This window comes from Tachyglossus aculeatus, chromosome 4, assembly GCF_015852505.1.
Source record: "Tachyglossus aculeatus isolate mTacAcu1 chromosome 4, mTacAcu1.pri, whole genome shotgun sequence".
In the NCBI taxonomy this organism is placed as follows: Eukaryota; Metazoa; Chordata; class Mammalia; order Monotremata; family Tachyglossidae; genus Tachyglossus; species Tachyglossus aculeatus.
Genome location: NC_052069.1, coordinates 61,795,339 through 61,815,794, shown reverse-complemented (window position 1 = coordinate 61,815,794; position 20,456 = coordinate 61,795,339). Strand labels below are relative to the sequence as shown.

General features: G+C 44.2%; 1 protein-coding gene and 1 non-coding gene across 2 annotated transcripts in view; both read left to right on the top strand.

Moving 5' to 3' along the window:
• Positions 1-20,456, top strand: part of FNDC7 (fibronectin type III domain containing 7) — a 69,942-nt gene that overhangs the window by 35,512 nt on the left and 13,974 nt on the right. The window contains exons 7-10 of the mRNA XM_038745556.1: positions 2,426-2,683; positions 4,992-5,243; positions 12,346-12,600; positions 19,045-19,305. Coding sequence (XP_038601484.1) covers positions 2,426-2,683; positions 4,992-5,243; positions 12,346-12,600; positions 19,045-19,305 — 1,026 coding nt within the window. The remainder of the gene's footprint in view (positions 1-2,425; positions 2,684-4,991; positions 5,244-12,345; positions 12,601-19,044; positions 19,306-20,456) is intronic.
• On the top strand, positions 14,536-14,673 carry LOC119927434. The gene has a single exon (XR_005450437.1). It is a non-coding gene; the product is annotated as a small nucleolar RNA SNORA7 (small nucleolar RNA).

Here is a 20,456-nt window from a genome sequence, read left to right as displayed (position 1 = left end):
CGAATGTCCCCAGGCCAAGACTTGGAGGAGAAAAATTGGCCCCTGCTGCCCAACCCCGGGGGGAAATTTCAGAGGATGCTGCTAAAACTTTTCAGGGAAATTCTGGGAACTTGGCTGAACCAAAACAACCCCTGGGATTTCTGGGAAATTAGCAAGTCAGCCCCTTTGACTTTTAAGAACCTAAATTCAATGGGAGATTTGATTGAACAATACAACTCCAATGAGTGCTTTGCACATAGTAAGCGCTTAATAAATGCCATCATTATTATTATTATTGGCAATCTTGCAATCAGCCTTACTGTCTCAGCTGCCTTACACTCCTATATTTTCTCCTGCCTCCAGAACAACTCCATGGCTTATTATTGTTATTATTATCATTGTGTTTGTTAGGCACTTACTCTATGTCAAGCCCTCTTCTGAATGCTGGGGCAGACATAAAGTTTATCACGTCGGACACCGTCCCTATTCCATGTGGGGCTCACCAGCTACACAGTGGACACAGTTTACCCACTGGCACCTTTAACTCAATATGGCAAAATGAGAACTAATCATCTTCTCTACTAAAGCCGCCTCTCCTCTTAGCTTTCCGATCGCAGTGACATCACTGCCGTTCCCTTGTTCAGACATTTACAGCCTTAGTGTCATCTTTGACACTCCTCTCTTCCTTTTTCCTCCCACATTGTTTTTTAAATCCTGCTGGGTTTTTTTTTCCTAGATTCATCCCATGCTCTGCACTGGGGTCAAGCACTCACTGATTCCAAACTTGATTACTACGACAGCCTCTTTAACCCATCTCATGCCTCTGGCCTCTCCCCTCTTTAATTTATCCTATACTAGGCTTCCTGGGTTATACTGCTGCAACAATCAATTGTATTTATTGAGCACTTACCGTGCTCAGAGCACTGTAGTAAGTGCTTGGGAAAGTGCAGTACTACAGAATTGGCAGACATGTGCCCTGCCCACAACGATCTTAAAGTCTAGAGGGAGTTTACACCATTCAGAATAGGTCATTCCACCAACCCCGCTTTTTAAAAAGTATTAGTTAAATGCTTACTAAGTGCCAGGCATTGTACTAAGCACTGGGGTAGATGCAAGATCAATCAATCAATCAATCAGTTGTATTTATTGAGCGTTTACTGTGTGCAGAGCACTGTACTAAGCGCTTGGGAAGTACAAGCTGGCAACATATAGTACAAGGTGGCAACATATAAGATGATTGGGTTGCACACAGTTCTTGTCCCACATAGGGCTCACAGCCTTAATCCTCATTTAACAGATCAGGTAACTGAGACACAGAGACTTGCCCAAGGTCACACAGCAGACGAGTGGCAGAGCCAGGATTAGAACTCAGATTCTCTGACTCCTGGGGCGGTGCCCTTTCCAGTAGGCCATACTGCTTCCCTTCAGCTACTACACCAACTTCTCCTGCTTTTCTCCTCCCAAACTCACCTCCTAAATATACTTTGCTCCCATTGTGGAGGCCCTTCTGCATGCCTGAAACCCTTTAAATAATAATGATGGCATTTATTAAGCACTTACTAAGTGCAAAGCACTTAAATCTTCCAGGCCACATCGCATCCCACCATTAATGCCTCCTGAAAAGCCACCTCTTCTAGGAGAAATTCCCTAACGAATCCCTCCTTCCTGCTTATGTCAGCACACCGCTCACCATTAGCATTTATGCAGGCACTGGTTTACTAATTCCATTTCCTGGTATTTTTTCTTTCTTTCTGCTGCGACCGGATGTATTTATGTTTTGAATTATGCCCGTTGACTATAATTTTTGCCTGCCTCTCTCCCCCATTAGATTGAAAGGTCCTCAAGCATACTGACTATGTCTATTACTCTCATTGTGAACCCGTTGTTGGGTAGGGACCGTCTCTATATGTTGCCAACTTGTACTTCCCAAGTGCTTAGTACAGTGCTCTGCACACAGTAAGCGCTCAATAAATACGATTGAATGAATGAGTACTCCCAAGTGCCTAGTATAGTGCTCTATAGTCAGTTGATGTTAAGGACTAATGAACGAATGAATCATTTGAAGCCTTTCATAGGATGGGCGTGTTCTTTTATGACTAAAATCACCTGTATATATGTTTGTACATATTTATTACTCTATTTATTTTATTTGTACATATCTATTCTATTTATTTTATTTTGTTAGTATGTTTGGTTTTGTTCTCTGTCTCCCCCTTTTAGACTGTGAGCCCACTGTTGGGTAGGGACTGTCTCTATATGTTGCCAATTTGTACTTCGCAAGCGCTTAGTACAGTGCTCTGCACATAGTAAGCGCTCAATAAATACGATTGATGATGATGACTAAATAAAAGCACTGTTTTATCGAACTATGATGTCCAACACCGTGTAGCGTGGTTCTGTTCATAAGTACTCCCGACTCCCACCGTTTTTCTTCTTGTGATTTTAGCACCATGTTGCCCGAGTGACTTTAATCCGGTGTTCGTGTCCAGCGATACAGCTGAGATCGTCTGGTCTCCGGTCCGTGGTGCCGAAATGTACGAAACGAAAGCTGTTGATGGGAGCAGTGTGGTGCAGTGTAAGGACACTGCCGCAGCCTGCACCCTTTCTACCTTGCAGTGCGACACCAAATACACCATCACTGTCTACTCTTTCAGTGAAATCAGAGGGAGCAACACATCATGTGCCTCCAAATCCATAACAACAGGTACTGCAGACGGTTTTTCTTTCTTCACATCCTTTTGGAGATGCACGTTGCTTTTTTAATGGCATTTTTTAAGCACTTACTGCGTGCCAAGCACCGTTCTAAGTGCCGGGGTAGATACAAGATTCAATCCTGTTGGACACAGTCTATGTCCCACATGGGGCTCACGGTCTTAATTCCCATTTTACAGGTGAGGTAACCGAGCCACAGAGAAGTGACTTCCCCGAGGTCACAAAGCAGACAAGTGACAGAGCAGGGATTAGATCAGAGATTAAGAAGTAGCGTGGCTTAGTGGAAAGAACACGGGCTTGGGAGTCGGAGGTCGTGGGTTCTAAATCTGGCTCCACTATTTACCAGCTGGGTGACTTTGGGCAAGTCACTTCACTTCTCTGGGCCTCAGTTAACTCATCTGTAAAATGGGGATTAAGACTGTGAGCCCCACGTAGGACAACCTGATTATCTTGTATCTACCCCGGTGCTTAGAACAGTGCTTGGCACACAGTAAGCGTTTAACAAATATTATCATTCTTATCATTATTATTATTAGAACCCAGGTCCTTCTGTCTTCCAGGTCCAGGCTCTATCCACTAGGCCACGCTTCTTCTCTTAAATTCTTTACAAATACCTGAGTGGTCCTAATCTATCTGTTCCTTATTATAATTAATCTGGCACTTTTTCCAGTTAAAATCCAATCTGTTCATTTTTTTTTTTGCGCTGTCCCAGAACTATTTGAACATGCCAATCTCCACCTGCCTTCAAGACATCTCCATCTGGATGTGTGCCCGCCATCTAAAACTCAATATGTCCAAGACTGAACTCCTTATCTTCCCTCCCAAACCCTACCCTCTCCCTGACTTTCTCATCACTGTTGATGGCACTACCATCCTTCCTGACTCACAAGCCCGCAACCTTGGTCTCATCCTCGACTCTGCTCCCTCGTTCACACTTCACATCCAATCTGTCACCAAAACCTGCCAGTCTCAGCTCCACAACATCACCAAGATCCTCCCTTTCCTCTCCATCCAAACTGCTACCCTGCTCATTCAAGCTCTCATCCTATCCCGTCTGGACTACTGCACCAGCCTTCGCTCTGATCTCCCATCCTCGTGTCTCTCCCCACTTCAATCCATACTTCACGTCGCTGCCCGGATCGTTTTTGTGCAGAAATGCTCTGGTCATATCGCTCCCCTCCTCAAAAATCTCCAGTGGCTACCAATCAATCTGCGCATCAGGCAGAAACTCCTCACCCTGGGCTTCAAGGCTGTCCATCCCCTGGCCCCCTCCTACCTCACCTCCCTTCTCTCCTTCTACATCCCAGCCCGCACCCTCCGCTCCTCCACCGCTGATCTCCTCACCGTACCTCGCTCTCGCCTGTCCCGCCATCGACCCCCGGCCCACGTCATCCCCCGGGCCTGGAATGGCCTCCCTCTGCCCATCCGCCAAGCTAGCTCTCTTCCTCCCTTCAAGGCCCTGCTGAGAGCTCACCTCCTCCAGGAGGCCTTCCCAGACCGAGCCCCTTCCTTCCTCTCCCCCTCGTCCCCTTCTCCATCCCCCCATCTTACCTCCTTCCCTTCCCCACAGCACCTGTATATATATATATATATATATATGTTTGTATATATTTATTACTCTATTTATTTATTTATCTTGTACATATCTATTCTATTTATTTTATTTTGTTAATATGTTTTGTTTTGTTGTCTGTCTCCCGCTTCTAGACTGTGAGCCTGCTGTTGGGTAGGGACCGTCTCTATATGTTGCCAACTTGTACTTCCCAATCGCTTAGTACAGTGCTCCGCACACAGTAAACACTCAATAAATATGATTGAATAAATAAATGAATAGCTTTTTAAAAGATGAACAAAGACCTGATCAAATTGCCTTTCATGTAAATGGTGGCTGTTTTGCAAGAATCCGTATCAGATTTTAGGATACATCGAGTAGTTTGCTTGTTGTGGGCAGGGAATATGTCTACCAACTCTGTTGTATTGTACTCTTCCAAGCGCTTAATAATTGGTCACGGGTTCGAACCCCAGCTCCACCAATTGTCAGCTGTGTGACTTTGGGCAAATCACTTAACTTCTCTGTGCCTCGGTTACCTCATCTGTAAAATGGGGATTAAGACTGTGAGCCCCCTGAGGGACAACCTGATCGCCTTGTAACCTCTCCAGTGCTTAGAACAGTGCTTTGCACATAGTAAGTGCCTAGTAAATGCCATTATTATTATTATTATTAATACAGTGCTCTGCACACAGTAAGCGCTCTATAAATACGACCGACTGATTGACTGAAATAATCTAAACTCTCTCAGCTCCCTGTCGTCCCGAAATTAAAAACGTTTCGAAGGACACCTCCAAAGTTAACGTGCACTGGCTCTCCACTAACAAGGAAGCAACCTACACCGCGATGGCCAGCGGGCCCGTGGGGCTGTACAACTGCACCGGCATGGGGAAGTCCTGCACCATAACCGACCTTCCTTGCGGATCAGTCTTCTCCGTCAGTGTGGTGGCCAAAACAGGAGCCGGACAGAGTTTACCCAGCTACAGTGTGCCTTTGGAGACAGGTAGGTTGCGGCACGCTACTTTCGTCTCAAATCCAGTTATCCAAAGCAGATTCTATTAGTGTTTCGTAAATGTAAAAGTATGGCCTGCTGGAATTGAGATATAATAATAATAATAATAATGATGGCATTTATTAAGCACATACTATGAGCAAAGCACTGTTCTAAGTGCTGGGGAGGTTACAAGGTGATCAGGTTGTCCCACGGGGGCTCACAGTCTTAATCCCCATTTTTCAGCTGAGGCCCAGAGAAGTGAAGTGACTTGCCCAAAGTCAATAAAGACGATTGAATGATCGGATGAATGCTAACGCGGCATTGGGAAGCAAGAAGGAAGCCCACTTCCCAGCGAGTCTTGGGGGTTGGAAGATGTGCCCTCCCCTCCCGCTGGCAAAAGAAGCTGGGAAGACTGTCATCTGGAACGAGCCAGGTTTTAGTAATGGCAACATTTATTAAACACTTGCTGTGTGTAAAACACTGTACTGTGCGCCGGTGGAGAATATGCAGGTGGGAATTAGGCACAGCCCCTGTGCCTCACGGGGCTCAAAGGCTCTTCTTCGACTGTAAGTGTAGCATTTTAAGCCGCTGGGAAAATCACAGACATTCTGATTTTTCAATTTGTATTGGCAGGGCACACGTGGAATAAGTGTCTTTCATCATATTAAAAATTATTTGCTGGCACACTATCTTTAGAACCCAATTGGGGTTGTTCATTCATTCAATTGTATTTATTGAGCGCTTACTATGTGCAGAGCACTGTACTAAGAGCTTGGGAAGTCCAAGTTGGCAACACATAGAGACGGTCCCTACCCAAGCACTTCAATTGGCAGGGCTGGGATTTGAACCCATGACCTCTGACTCCAAAGCCCGGGCTTTTTCCACTGAGCCACGCTGCTTCTCCTTTTACTGGGACTATTACCAAGGTACCACTCCTCAAGACTATATACATAGTTATATAGCTTATATTTTTTAAACACTATGTGCTAGACACTGTACTAAGCACTGGGGTAGGTACAAGATAATCACAGGGACACAGTCCATGTCCCACAAGGGGCTCACAGTCTTGGCCAGGTTGGATCCATGTACGCATATCTTGCCAACTCCCAATTATAGCATCAGGAAAGAACATTGCTATTAATCTGTCGAATTTATAGAGCACTTATGATCAATCGTATTTATTGAGCGCTTACGATGTACAGAGCACTGTGTGCAGAGCACTGTATTTAAGCGCTTGGAGGTGAACTAGGAGGGAGTAGTTGATTGTGACTAATAACTGGAGGGGGTGGTAGAGGTGGATGATATGGACGTCAAAGGAAGGGAAAGAGAGGGGTCCCTCCGCACATCCAGCGTGAGAGCGTGTGAGCGTAAGAGAAGCAGCGTGGCTCAGTGGAAAGAGCCCGGGCTTTGGAGTCAGAGGTCATGGGTTCAAACCCCGGCTCTGCCAATTGTCAGCTGGGTGACTTTGGGCAAGTCACTTCACTTCTCTGGGCCTCAGTTCCCTCATCTGGAAAATGGGGATTAAGACTGTGAGCCCCCCGTGGGACAACCTGATCACCTTGTAACCTTCCTAACACTTAGAACAGTGCTTTGCACATAGTAAGCGCTTAATAAATACCATCATTATTATTATTATTATTATCCACCAAGCTAGCTCTCTTCCTCCCTTCAAAGCCCTACTGAGAGCTCACCTCCTCCAGGAGGCCTTCCCAGACTGAGCCCCCTTTATGCTCTCCTCCTCCCCATCCCCCCGCCCTACCTTCCTCCCCTCCCCACAACACCTGCATATCAATCAATCAATCAATCAATCGTATTTATTGAGCACCTACTGTGTGCAGAGCACTGGACTAAGCACTTGGGAAGTACAAGTTGGCAACATCTAGAGACAGTCCCTACCCAACATTGGGCTCACAGTCTAAAAGGGGGAGACGGAGAACAAAACCAAACATACTAACAAAATAAAATAAATAGAATAGATATGTACAAGTAAAAAAACCCAAATAAATAGAGTAATAAATATGTACAAACATATATACATATATACAGGTGCTGTGGGGAAGGGAAGGAGATAAGATGGGGGGATGGAGAGGCGGACGAGGGGGAGAGGAAATATATATGTTTGTACAGATTTACTACTCTATTTTACTTGTACATATTTACTACTCTATTTATTTTGTTAATGATGTGCATCTAGCTTTATTTCTATTTATTCTGACGACTTGACACCTGTCGACATGTTTGGCTTTGTTGTCTGTCTCCCCCTTCTAGACGGTGAGCCCGCTGTTTGGGTAGGGACTGTCTCTATATTTTGCAAACTTGTACTTCCCAAGCGCTTAGTACAGTGCTCTGCAAGCAGCAAGCGCTCAATAAATACGATTGAATGATCGAATGAATGCTAACGCGGCATTGGGAAGCAAGAAGGAAGCCCACTTCCCAACGAGTCTTGGGGGTTGGAAGATGTGCCCTCTCCTTCCGCTGGCAAAAGAAGCTGGGAAGACTGTCATCTGGAACGAGCCAGGTTTTAGTAATGGCAACATTTATTAAACACTTGCTGTGTGTAAAACACTGTACTGTGTGCTGGTGGAGAATATGTAGGTGGGAATTAGGCACAGCCCCTGTCCCTCACTGGGCTCAAAGGCTCTTCTTCGACTGTAAGTGTAGCATTTTAAGCCGCTGGGAAAATCACAGACATTCTGATTTTTCAATTTGTATTGGCAGGGCACACGTGGAATAAGTGTCTTTCATCAGATTAAAAATTATTTGCCTGCACACTATCTTTAGAACCCAATTGGGGTTGTTCATTCATTCATTCATTCATTCAATCGTATTTATTGAGCGCTTACTATATGCAGAGCACTGTACTAAGCGCTTGGGAAGTCCAAGTTGGCAACATATAGAGACGGTCCCTACCCAACAGTGGGCTCACAGTCTAGAAGGGGGAGACAGACAACAAGACAAAACATATTAACAAAATAAATAGAATAAATATGTACAAATAAAAGAAATAATTTTATTATTTGTTAGTGAAAGTATGAGGCTTCTGTGAGTCAGGGAAATTATGAGACAGTGAAAATAGCAGACTGGTCTCAGTTTGAAAACTTGTGAGACATTTTTTTATGACCTGGTTTGTTCACATCATTCATTATTCTTAATTATGATTTCCTTCTTTTTTGTTTTTTTTATGCAGCACTGACCTGTTTCAAAGTGTTTTCAGATTATCTCACTTTATCCCCACAACCCCCCCTTTTATTTTTTTTTGTTAAGTACATACTCTGTGCCAGTCAGAGTCAGTAAATCAGAATTAGTGAGTGCTTACTGTGTGCAGAGCGCTGTACTCAGCGCTTGGGAAAGTGAGGTATAACGATATAACAGACATATTCCATGCCCATAATGAGTTTACAGTCTAGTGGGAAGACAGACATTAATATAAATAATTAGACATTATTAATGTCTAAAAATAGACATTTATATTAATGTCCTTCTAGACTGTGAGCCCACTGTTGGGTAGGGACTGTCTCTATGTGTTGCCAACTTGTACATCCCAAGCACTTAGTACAGTGCTCTGCACACAGTAAGCGCTCAATAAATACGATTGATTGATTGATTGATAAATAAATAAATAAATAAATAAATGCCAAGCACTGAACTAAGTGCTGGGGTAGGTACAAGCTAATCAGGTTGAACACAGTCTGTGACCCACATGGGGCTCACAGTCTTAATCCCCATTTTACAGATGAAGCAACAGAGGCACAGGGGAGTTAAAAGGATAACCTGAAGTCACCCAGCAGACAAGTGAGACAAGTGGCAGAGCCGGGATTAGAATCCAGAGACTCCCAGGCTCCCCGTGGGGCTCTTGGTCTCAATCCCCATTTTGCAGATGAGGTAACTGAGCCACAGAGAAGTTGGGTGACTTGCCCAAGGTTACACAGCAGACAAGTGATAGAGCCAGGATTAGAACCCATGACCTCCGACTCCCAAGCCCGGGCTCTAGCCACCAGGTCATCAATGAATCAATCAATCAATCAATCATATTTATTGAGCACTTACTGTGTGCAGAGCACTGTACTAAGCGCTTGGGAAGTACAAGCTGGCAACATATAGAGACAGTCCCTACCCAACAGTGGGCTCACAGTCTAAAAGGGGAAGACAGAGAACAAAACTATACTAACAAAATAAAATAAATAGAATAGATATGTACAAGTAAAATAAATAAATAAATAAATAGAATAATAAATATGTACAAACATATATACATATATCCAGGTGCTGTGGGGAAGGGAAGGAGGTAAGATGAGGAGGATGGAGAGCGGGACGAGGGGGAGAGGAAGGAAGGGGTTCAGTCTGTGATGGGATCCATTCATTCATTCAATAGTATTTATTGAGCACTTACTGTGTGCAGAGCACTGTACTAACCGCTTGGGAAGCACAATTTGGCAATATATAGAGGCAGTCCCTACCCAACGACTGGCTCACAGTTTAGAAGGGGTGCGCTCCACTCCTTACAGGGCACCTTCTTGGATAAAGGAGACAATCAGAGGCCACCTTGGAAGTCTTCTTATTATTATTATGTTGCCAACTTGTACTTCCCAAGCGCTTAGTACAGTGCTCTGCACACAGTAAGTGCTCAATAAATACGACTGATTGATTGATTGATTGATCTGTTTGCTTACTATGTGCCAGGCACTGTATTAACTGCTGGGGTAGCTACAAGATAATCGGGTTGGACCCAATCCCTGTGCCCAATCAAGCGCTTAGTACAGTGCTCTGCCCACAGTAAATGCTCAGTAAATACGCCTGAATGAACGAATGTCCCACACGGGGCTCACAGTCTTAATCCCCATTATACAGATGATGGAACTGAGGCCCAGAGGAGTGAGGTGACTTGCCCAAGGTTACACAACAGACGAGTGGAAGAGCCTTGAATGGAACCCAGGTCCACTGGATCCCAGGTCCCTGCCTTTTCCATTAAGTCACTTTGAGTCTCATTATGTTACTCATTACTATTGCGTTATTCATTCATTCATTCAAACGTGTTTATTGAGTGCTTACTGTGTGCAGAGCACTGTACTGAGCGCTTGGGAAGTACAAGTTGGCAACATCTAGAGATGGTCCCTACCCAACAGTGGGCTCCAAAGGGAGATACTCATCCAGATATCCTCCAGGCAACATCTTCCCTTTTTTCAGCCCCCGGACAGTTCGACCTGATTTTTAAAACAGCCCAAACTGGGAAGCCTAGGATTTGCCTGGGCGTATCACCAGCTCTGGTATAAACTGTAAATGTATCATCTCCTCCAAGAAGCCTTGCCTGACAAAGCCCACCTCTCCTCTTCTCCCACTCCCTTCTTCGCTGCTTTATCCACTAGGCTATGCTGATTTATTACTCTATTTATTTATTTTAATAATAATAATAATGATGATGGCATTTATTAAGCACTTACTATGTGCAAAGCACTGTTCTAAGCGCTGGGGAGGTTACAAGGGGATCAGGTTGTCCCACGGGGGGCTCCCAGTCTTAATCCCCATTTTATAGAAGAGGTAACTGAGGCCCAGAGAAGTTAAGTGACTTGCCCAAGGTCACACAGCAGACATGTGGCGGAGCCGGGATTCGAACCCCTGACCTCTGACTCCAAAGCCCGGGCTCTTTCCACTGAGCCATGCTGCTTCTCTTTTATCATCATCAATCGTATTTATTGAACGCTTACTGTGTGCAGAGCACTGTACTAAGCGCTTGGGAAGTACATGTTGGAAACATATAGAGACAGTCCCTACCCAACAGTGGGCTCACAGTCTAAAATGGGTTCACAGTCTAATGGGCTCTTTTACTTTGTTAATATGTTTTGTTTTGTTGTCTGTCTCCCCCTTCTAGACCGTGAGCCCGCTGTTGGGTAGGGACCGTCTCTAAATGTTGCCAACTTGGACTTCCCAAGCGCTTAGTACAGTGCTCTGCACACCGTAAACGCTCAATAAATACGATTGATTGATTGATTGATTCCCAGTGAGGTAAAGAGAAATTCAAACCACTTCTTGGCTAAAATGCCTTTAGATAAAGGGGACATTTGCAGTAGAGAACGTAGAGTAGTGAGGAGAACCTTCTCACCGTTTTTTTAATTCAGATGAACGAAACACACCCAAAGCAACCACTTGAAAATATTTCCAGAATGACTATTGAGAAGATCAATCAATCAATCAATCAATCGTATTTATTGAGCGCTTACTGTGTGCAGAGCACTGTACTAAGTGCTTGGGAAGTACAAGTTGGCAACATACAGAGACGGTCCCTACCCAACAGTGGGCTCACAGTCTAGAAGGGGGAGACGGAGAACAAAACCAAACATACTAACAAAATAAAATAAATAGAATAGATATGTACAAGTAAAATAAATAAATAAATAAATAGAGTAATAAATATGTACAAACATCTATCCATAGATACAGGTGCTGTGGGGAAGGGAAGGAGGTAAGATGGGGGGATGGAGAGGGGGATGAGGGGGAGATGAAGGAAGGGGCTCAGTCTGGGAAGGCCTCCTGGAGGAGGTGAGCTCTCAGCAGGGCCTTGAAGGGAGGAAGAGAGCTAGCTTGGCGGATGGGCAGAGGGAGGCCATTCCGGGCCCGGGGGATGACGTGGGCCGGGGGTCGATGGCGGGACAGGCGAGAACGAGGTACAGTGAGGAGATTAGTGGTGGAGGAGCGGAGGTTGCGGGCTGGGCAGTAGAAGGAGAGAAGGGAGGTGAGGTAGGAGGGGGCGAGGTGATGGACAGCCTTGAAGCCCAGGGTGAGGAGTTTCTGCCTGATGCGCAGATTGATTGGTAGCCACTGGAGATTTTTGAGGAGGGGAGTAACATGCCCAGAGCGTTTCTGGACAAAGACAATCCGGGCAGCAGCATGAAGTATGGATTGAAGTGGGGAGAGACACGAGGATGGGAGATCAGAGAGAAGGCTGATGCAGTAGTCCAGACGGGATAGGATGAGAGCTTGAACGAGCAGGGTAGCGGTTTGGATGGAGAGGAAAGGGCGGATCTTGGCAATGTTGCGGAGCTGAGACCGGCAGGTTTTGGGGACGGCTTGGATGTGAAATAACATTGTCCCTCTTTCTTGTGGTTTCTCTTTTTAGCTCCTTGTTGCCCAGTTGACCTGACAGTAACTCAAGTCACCCAATCTGTAGCCAACATCAGCTGGACTGTCGGGATTGGGGCACAGACCTATATGACAATTCTGGAATCTCTCAGAGGCCAATCCAGATGTCACACTCTTCAACATCACTGCCAACTGGGAGGTATTTCTTGTGGGACCAACTACACTGTGGCACTGAAAGCAATTAGTGCTACAGGCATGACTTCCAACTGCACCTATCAGAGTTATTCCTCCAGTAAGTGCAGGCTTAATCTCAGATCCTCAGAGCGCTTAGTACAGTGCTCTGCACGCAGGAAGCGCTCAATAAATACGATTGAATGAATGAATGAACTGTCCTAAGCACTTAGCGTTGTGTCATCCCCCTCTCCATCCCCCATCTTACCTCCTTCCCTTCCCCACAGCACCTGTATATATGTCTATATGTTTGTACATATTTATTACTCTCATTATTTATTTATTTATTTTACCTGTACATATCTATTCTATTTTATTTTGTTAGTATGTTTGGTTTTGTTCTCTGTCTCCCCCTTTTAGACTGTGAGCCCACTGTTGGGTAGGGACTGTCTCTATATATTGCCAACTTGTAATTCCCAAGCGCTTAGTACAGTGCTCCGCACACAGTAAGCTCTCAATAAATACAATTGATTGATTGGTTGATTTCCTGTTTAACCATGATTGCTCCTGAGAGCTATGTTTAAATATGCATTGAGTAGATTACTTGAGCATTTGGCATATTCTGATGTCCGTATTTGAAAATGAGAAATGATGATACATGAAGAAAGAACGTCCTTAAAAAAAATCTACTGAGGTCCTTAGGTCTCTATATGTTGCCAACTTGTACTTCCCAAGCGCTTAGTACAGTGCTCTGCACACAGTAAGCGCTCAATAAATGCGATTGATTGATCCTCCAACGGTGAATCTTTCCATCGATATCAGTAAGAATTTTTGACATGGGTCAAGACTTTGATCTATTATAATGGCAACAGAAATTATGTCACATGATTTGCCCTTTTTTAGCTGTACTCCAAATTCATAAAGTTCCCTAAAACTCTAATTTTGTGCTGTAAACGCGCCCGTATCAACCAGTCACTTGAATTTGGTGAACTGCTCTTCTTCTAGGCTGTGAGCCCGCTGTTGGGCAGGGACCGTCTCTATATGTTGCCAACTTGGACTTCCCAATCAATCAATCAATCAATCGTATTTATTGAGCGCTTACTGTGTGCAGAGCACTGTACTAAGCGCTTGGGAAGTAGGGACCGTCTCTATATGTTGCCAACTTGGACTTCCCAATCAATCAATCAATCAATCGTATTTATTGAGCGCTTACTGTGTACAGAGCACTGTACTAAGCGCTTGGGAAGTAGGGACCGTCTCTATATGTTGCCAACTTGGACTTCCCAATCAATCAATCAATCAATCGTATTTATTGAGCACTTACTGTGGGCAGAGCACTGTACTAAGCGCTTGGGAAGTCCAAGTTGGCAACATATAGAGACAGTCCCTACCCAACAGTGGGCTCACAGTCTAGAAGAAGAGCAGCTCACCTAATTCAAGTGACTGGTTGATACGGGCACGTTTCAAGCACGAAATTAGAATTTTAGGGAACTTTATGAATATCATCATCAATCATATTTATTGAGCGCTTACTATGTGCAGAGCACTGTACTAAGCGCTTGGGAAGTACAAATTGGCAACATATAGAGGCAGTCCCTACCCAACAGTGGGCTTACAGTCTAAAAGAATATGGAGTACAACTAAAAACATACACATCATGTGACATAATTTCTTTTCCCAAGTGCTTAGTCCAGTGCTCTGCGCACAGTAAGCGCTCAATAAATACGACTGATTGATTGATTGATGTCTCTGGTGAAGAAGGTGGAAGGAGAGTGATGGCATACATGGCTTCAGATGAGCAGGATGGCGATGAAGGGGATTGATAACTGGGGAGGGAAGGCTGGTAGCTGTGCTGTTTCATTTGAAAAAAATTAACTAAAAACAAACAAAAAACCCCATCGCCAATTGCCACACCATCTATATAACCCAAACGCCTCTTCCCCTTCCACGCAAGTTTGCTACCTTGGATCAGTGGAGTCTCATTTGCTGATCCCTAGGTGATGATTTGCCACAGAATGCTTTATTCCTCATTTTAAAGCGTAGTATAGCAGAGTATCCCCTCTCAGGGTCGCGCCTGGAGAGTTTCCAGTCCTCTACCGGTCTCGACTATAGAAGGGAGAGTCAAGCAGAGGCCTACCCATTCCATTTCTAGCTTGGCCAGTGGCTGGCGAGGGGAAGGTGATCTGCTATAAATCAGACTCATCTGTGCTGGGCAGGAGTGGCAGGGGAGAGAGTTGAGAGCCTACTGAGAGCTCACCTCCTCCAGGAGGCCTTCCCAGACTGAGCCCCTTCCTTCCTCTCCCCCTCGTCCCCCTCTCCATCCCCCCATCTTACCTCCTTCCCTTCCCCACAGCACCTGTATATATGCATATATGTTTGTACATATTTATTACTCTATTTTACTTGTACATATCTATTCTATTTATTTTATTTTGTTAGTATGTTTGGTTTTGTTCTCTGTCTCCCCCTTTTAGACTGTGAGCCCACTGTTGGGTAGGGACTGTCTCTAGATGTTGCCAACTTGTACTTCCCAAGCGCTTAGTACAGTGCTCTGCACACAGGAAGTGCTCAATAAATACGATTGATTGATTGATTGATGGACTGAGGGCAGAGACTCAAACTTACTGCGCGGAAAGAGGCAGTGGAAAAACCACTTCCATATTTTTACCAAGAAAACTCTGTGGATGCACTACTAGAACGATTGCAAATAAGAAGTGGGGCGTTCTTGGAGAGATGTGTCCGTGGAGTCGCTATGGGTAACTCGACAGCATAAGTCAAGACAACAGAGTATACTGTTGAACACGAATGAGTTAATCCCCTTTAATCAATGGCATCCATGCCTTTCACTGTATTACTCTAAGAAATCAATCAATCAATCAATCAGTCATATTTATTGAGCACTTACTGTGTGCAGAGCACTGTACTAAGCGCTTGGGAAGTACAAGTTGGCAGCATATAGAAACAGTCCCTACACAACAATCAATCAATCAATCATATGAGTAAGGCAGCTGCAAGTTTTATGGGTTAAGCAGAATTTTGGGGTGTCAAATCAATCAATCAATCAATCGTATGAGTAAGGCAGCTGCAAGTTTTATGGGTTAAGTAGAATTTTGGGGGGTCAAATCAATCAATCAGTCAATCATATGAGTAAGGCAGCTGCAAGTTTTATGGGTTAAGTAGAATTTTGGGGGGTCAAATCAATCAATCAATCAATCAATCGTATTTATTGAGTGCTTACTGTGTGCAGAGCACTGTACTAAGCGCTTGGGAAGTACAAGTTGGCAACATATAGAAACAGTCCCTACCCCACAGTGGGCTCACAGTATAGAAGGGGGAGACAGAGAACAAAACCAAACATATTAACAAAATAAAATAAATAGAATAGATATTGTACAAGTAAAATAAATAAATAAATAGAGTAATAAATATGTACAAACATATATACATATATACAGGTGCTGTCGGGAAGGGATGGAGAGGGGGAGAAACTTCTAGTTTATTGAAATGAAGCTTTATTCATTTCAATAATGAATTGAAATTAATTCATTTTGTGCTGGCCAACTTGTGCTTCCCAAGCACTTGGTACAGTGCTCTGCACACAGTAAGCGCTCAATAAATACGATTGATTGATTGATTGATTTGACCCCCCAAAATTCTACTTAACCCATAAAACTTGCAACTGCCTTACTCATATTTGCCCGTGTCACTTTCTCCTCCTGGCCATTACCTATTTCATTGTTCCGACACAGCTAAGAGAACAAAAGCATATGAAAAGCAGAGAGGCCTGTGAGAAGCTGTATGGCCTAGTGGATAAAGCACAGGCCTGGAAATCAGGGGACCTGGGTTCTAATCCAGCCCCGCCACTTGTCTTAATAATAATATAATAATGATGGCATTTATTAAGCGCTTACTATGTGCAAAGCACTGTTCTAAGCGCTGGGGCGGTTACAAGGTGATCAGGTTGTCCCACGGGGGGCTCACAGTCTTAATCCCCATTTTCCAGATGAGGTAACTGAGGCCCAGAGAAGTGAAGTGACTTGCCCAAAGTCACACAGCTGACAATTGGCGGAGCCGGGATTTGAAGCCATGACTCTGACTCCAAAGTCCGTGCTCTTTCCACTGAGCCATGCTGCTTCTCTGTTGGAAGCAGCTAGTCTTCTGTGTGATCTTTGAGCCCACTGTTGGGTAGGGACCGTCTCTATGTGTTGCCCAAGCGCTTAGTCCAGTGCTCTGCACACAGTAAGCGCTCAATAAATACGATTGAATGAATGAATGAATCTTAATCTCCGTGCCTCAATTACGTCGTTTGTAAAATGAGGATCCACGTGGGTTAGGGACTGTTTTTGTCTTATGGTGTCGAGTCGTGTCCGACCCATAGCGAGGCCGTGGACGCGTCTCTCCCAGAACACTCCGCTTCCATCTGCAATCATCCTGGTCGTGTATCCAGAGAGTTTTCTTGGGAAAAATATGGAAGTGGCTTACCATTGCCTCCTTCGGCGCAGTAAATGAGTCTCTGCCCTTGACTCTCAACCATTCCGCTGCTGCCCAGCACGGGTGAGTTTTGACTTATAGCAGATTGTCGTCCATTCACTAGCCACTGACCAAGCTAGGAAGGGAATGGACAGGCCTCTGCTTGACTCTTCCTCCTTTAGTAGAGACTGGTGGAGTACCGAAAACTCTCCAGGTAAGCAGCCCCTAAAACAGGACAGTGTCCAACCTTATATTTTTATATCTACTCTAGTGCTTAGTTTAGGGCCTGTCCCATGGTAAGCACTCAACAAACAGCATTAGAAATAAGGCATCTATTTGCAGCCGACACCACACAGATAAAGATTTTCCCGGAAAACCGACAAGTACGAACGGAAAGAAAAGTCAGAAAATATAAATTTTTCCTAAATGATGATGATGATACTCATTAAGCGCTTACTAGGTGCCAAACACTGTTCTAAATGCTGGGGTATTGCTTTTTAAATTCTAATCCCGCGGGCCAGTAGTGTGCGGGTTTTTTTTAAATAAGATTGTCACCCTAATACCCTATAAAATGCCTCTCTTTTCATTGTGCGTATGCATTTTCATTTATAGAATGCTTGTATCTTGGATCATTTTTTTTTTCCAAGAGAAAAACCAGGCATTGTTTGTGCTTCCAAAGGAGTTTCTGCTTTCCATGTACCTAAACCGAAAACTCTCCAAGTAAGCAGCCCCTAAAACAGGACAGTGTCCAACCTTATATTCTTATATCTACTCTAGTGCTTACTTAGGGCCTGTCCCATGGTAAGCACTCAAAAAACAGCATTAGAAATAAGGCATCTATTTGCAGCTGACACCACACAGATAAAGATTTTCATGGAAAACCGACTAGTACAAACGGAAAGTCAGAAAATATAAATTTTTCCTAAATGATGATGATGATACTCATTAAGCGCTTACTAGGTGCCAAACACAGTTCTAAGTGCTGGGGTATTGCTTTTTAAATTCTAATCCCATGGGCCAGTAGTGTGTGGTTTTTTTTTAAAATAAGATTGTCACCCTGGTACCCTATAAAATGCCTCTCTTTTCATTGTGCATATGCATTTTCATTTATAGAATGCTTGTATCTGGGATCATTTTTTTTTCCAAGAGAAAAACCAGGCATTGTTTGTGCTTCTAAAGGAGTTTCTGCTTTCCATGTACCTAAGCAGAAAACTCTCCAGGTAAGCAGCCCCTAAAACAGGACAGTGTCCAACCTTATATTCTTATATCTACTCTAGTGCTTAGTTTAGGGCCTGTCCCGTGGTAAGCACTCAACAAACAGCATTAGAAATAAGGCATCTATTTGCAGCCGACACCACACAGATAAAGATTTTCACAGAAAACGGACAAGTACGAACGGAAAGAAAAGTCAGAAAATCTAAATTTTTCCTAAATGATGATGATGATACTCGTTAAGCGCTTACTAGGTGCCAAGCACTGTTCTAAGTGCTGGGGTATTGCTTTTTAAATTCTAATCATCATCATCATCAATCATATTTATTGAGCGCTTACTATGTGCAGAGCACTGTACTAAGCGCTTGGGAAGTACAAATTGGCAACACATAGAGACAGTCCCTACCCAACAGTGGGCTCACAGTCTAAAAGGGGAAGACAGAGAACAAAACCAAACATACTAACAAAATAAAATAAATAGAATAGATATGTACAAATAAAATAAATAAGTAAATAAATAGAGTAAAAAATATGTACAAACATATATACATATATACAGGTGCTGTGGGGAAGGGAAGGAGGTAAGATGAGGGGGATGGAGAGGGGGACGAGGGGGAGAGGAAGGAAGGGGCTCAGTCTGGGAAAAATATGGAATGCTTCACGAATTTGCGTGTCATCCTAATCCCGTGGGCCAGTAGTGTGTGGTTTTTTTTTTTTTTAATAAGATTGTCACCCTAATACCCTATGAAATGCCTCTCTTTTCATTGTGCGCATGCATTTTCATTTATAGAATGCTTGTATCTGGGATCATTTTTTTTCCAAGAGAAAAACCAGACATTATTTGTGCTTCTAAAGGAGTTTCTGCTTTCCATGTACCTCTTAGGTGCTTGCTGTCCCTCGGGAATGAAGTTACATAGACTGAACAACAACGGCATTCGGCTCTATTGGCGTGCCTCTGAAGGGTTAGGAAACTTCAGCACACATCTCTATGGATCAAAAGGCATTTTTCCTTGCGCCCCAAATTCCAGTTTCAGTTATTGTGATGTCGTGGAGATACCCTGCGGAGATGTCTACACAGTTGTGATCTCTCCAGTTGCTGACTCAAATCTGCAATTCACATTCTGCCCTAAGAGGATATATTCAGGTAAAGCAATTTATTATGGCTTAGACCACACTAAGATTGTTATTGGGACAAAAAATAAAATTCCTAGTAACTTCACCTAGCTCATGCTTATGTCCTGGGAGAAATTTACCAATTTCCCCACCCACATGGTCATGTGATGAGCGTTAGGTGAGCTTGTTCTTGTGGCCATGACGCAAACGCAGTTTTCCGTGGAATCGGAGAGGAATGGGTGGTTGAAAATATTGTAACCAAGGATGGATGAAAAACTTTAGCTAGTGGGAAGTGACCAGTTATAAACTTGCCCACCTGCCGTCAATTGGGAGGTGGGGTGGATGCAGAAGTGTGTTAAGGCCCAAGCTAAATGTCAGCAAGCTCTAAATTGTAAGCTCGTGGGCAAGAAATGTGTCCATTTATTGTTCATTCATTTATTCATTCATTCGTTCAATTGTATTTATTGAGCGCTTACTGTGTGCAGAGCACTGTACTAAGCCCTTGGGAAGCACAAGTCGGCAACATATGGAGATGGTCCTTACCCAACAACGGGCTCACAGTCTAGAAGGGGGGGACAGACAACAAAACAAAACATGTGGACAGGTGTCAAGTCATCAGAATAAATAGAAATAAAGCTAGATGCACATCATTAACAAAATAAATAGAATAGGAAATATGGACAAGTAAAATAAATAGAGTAATAAATCTGTACAAACGTATACACAGGTGCTGTGGGGAGGGGAAGGAGACAGGGATGGGGGGGATGGGGAGGAGGAGAGGAAAAAGGGGGCTCAGTCTGGGAAGACCTCTTGGAGGAGGTGAGCTTTCAGTAGGGCTTTGAAGGGAGGAAGAGAGTTAGTTTGGCGGATGTGCGGAGGGAGGGCATTCCGGGCCAGGGGGAGGATGTGGGCCGGGGGTCGATGGCAGGACAGGCGAGAATAAGGCACAGTGAGGAGTTTAGCGGCGGCAGAGGAGCGGAGGGTGCGGGCTGGGCTGGAGAAAGAGAGAAAGGAGGTGAGGTAGGAGAGGGCGAGGTGATGGACAGCCTTGAAGCCGAGAGTGAGGAGTTTTTGCTTGAGTTTTTGTTGTACTGTACTCTCCCAAGCACTTACTACAGTGCTCCGCACACAGTAAGCACTCTGCGAATGCGACTGACCGACTCAGAATGCTTTCAGATATTT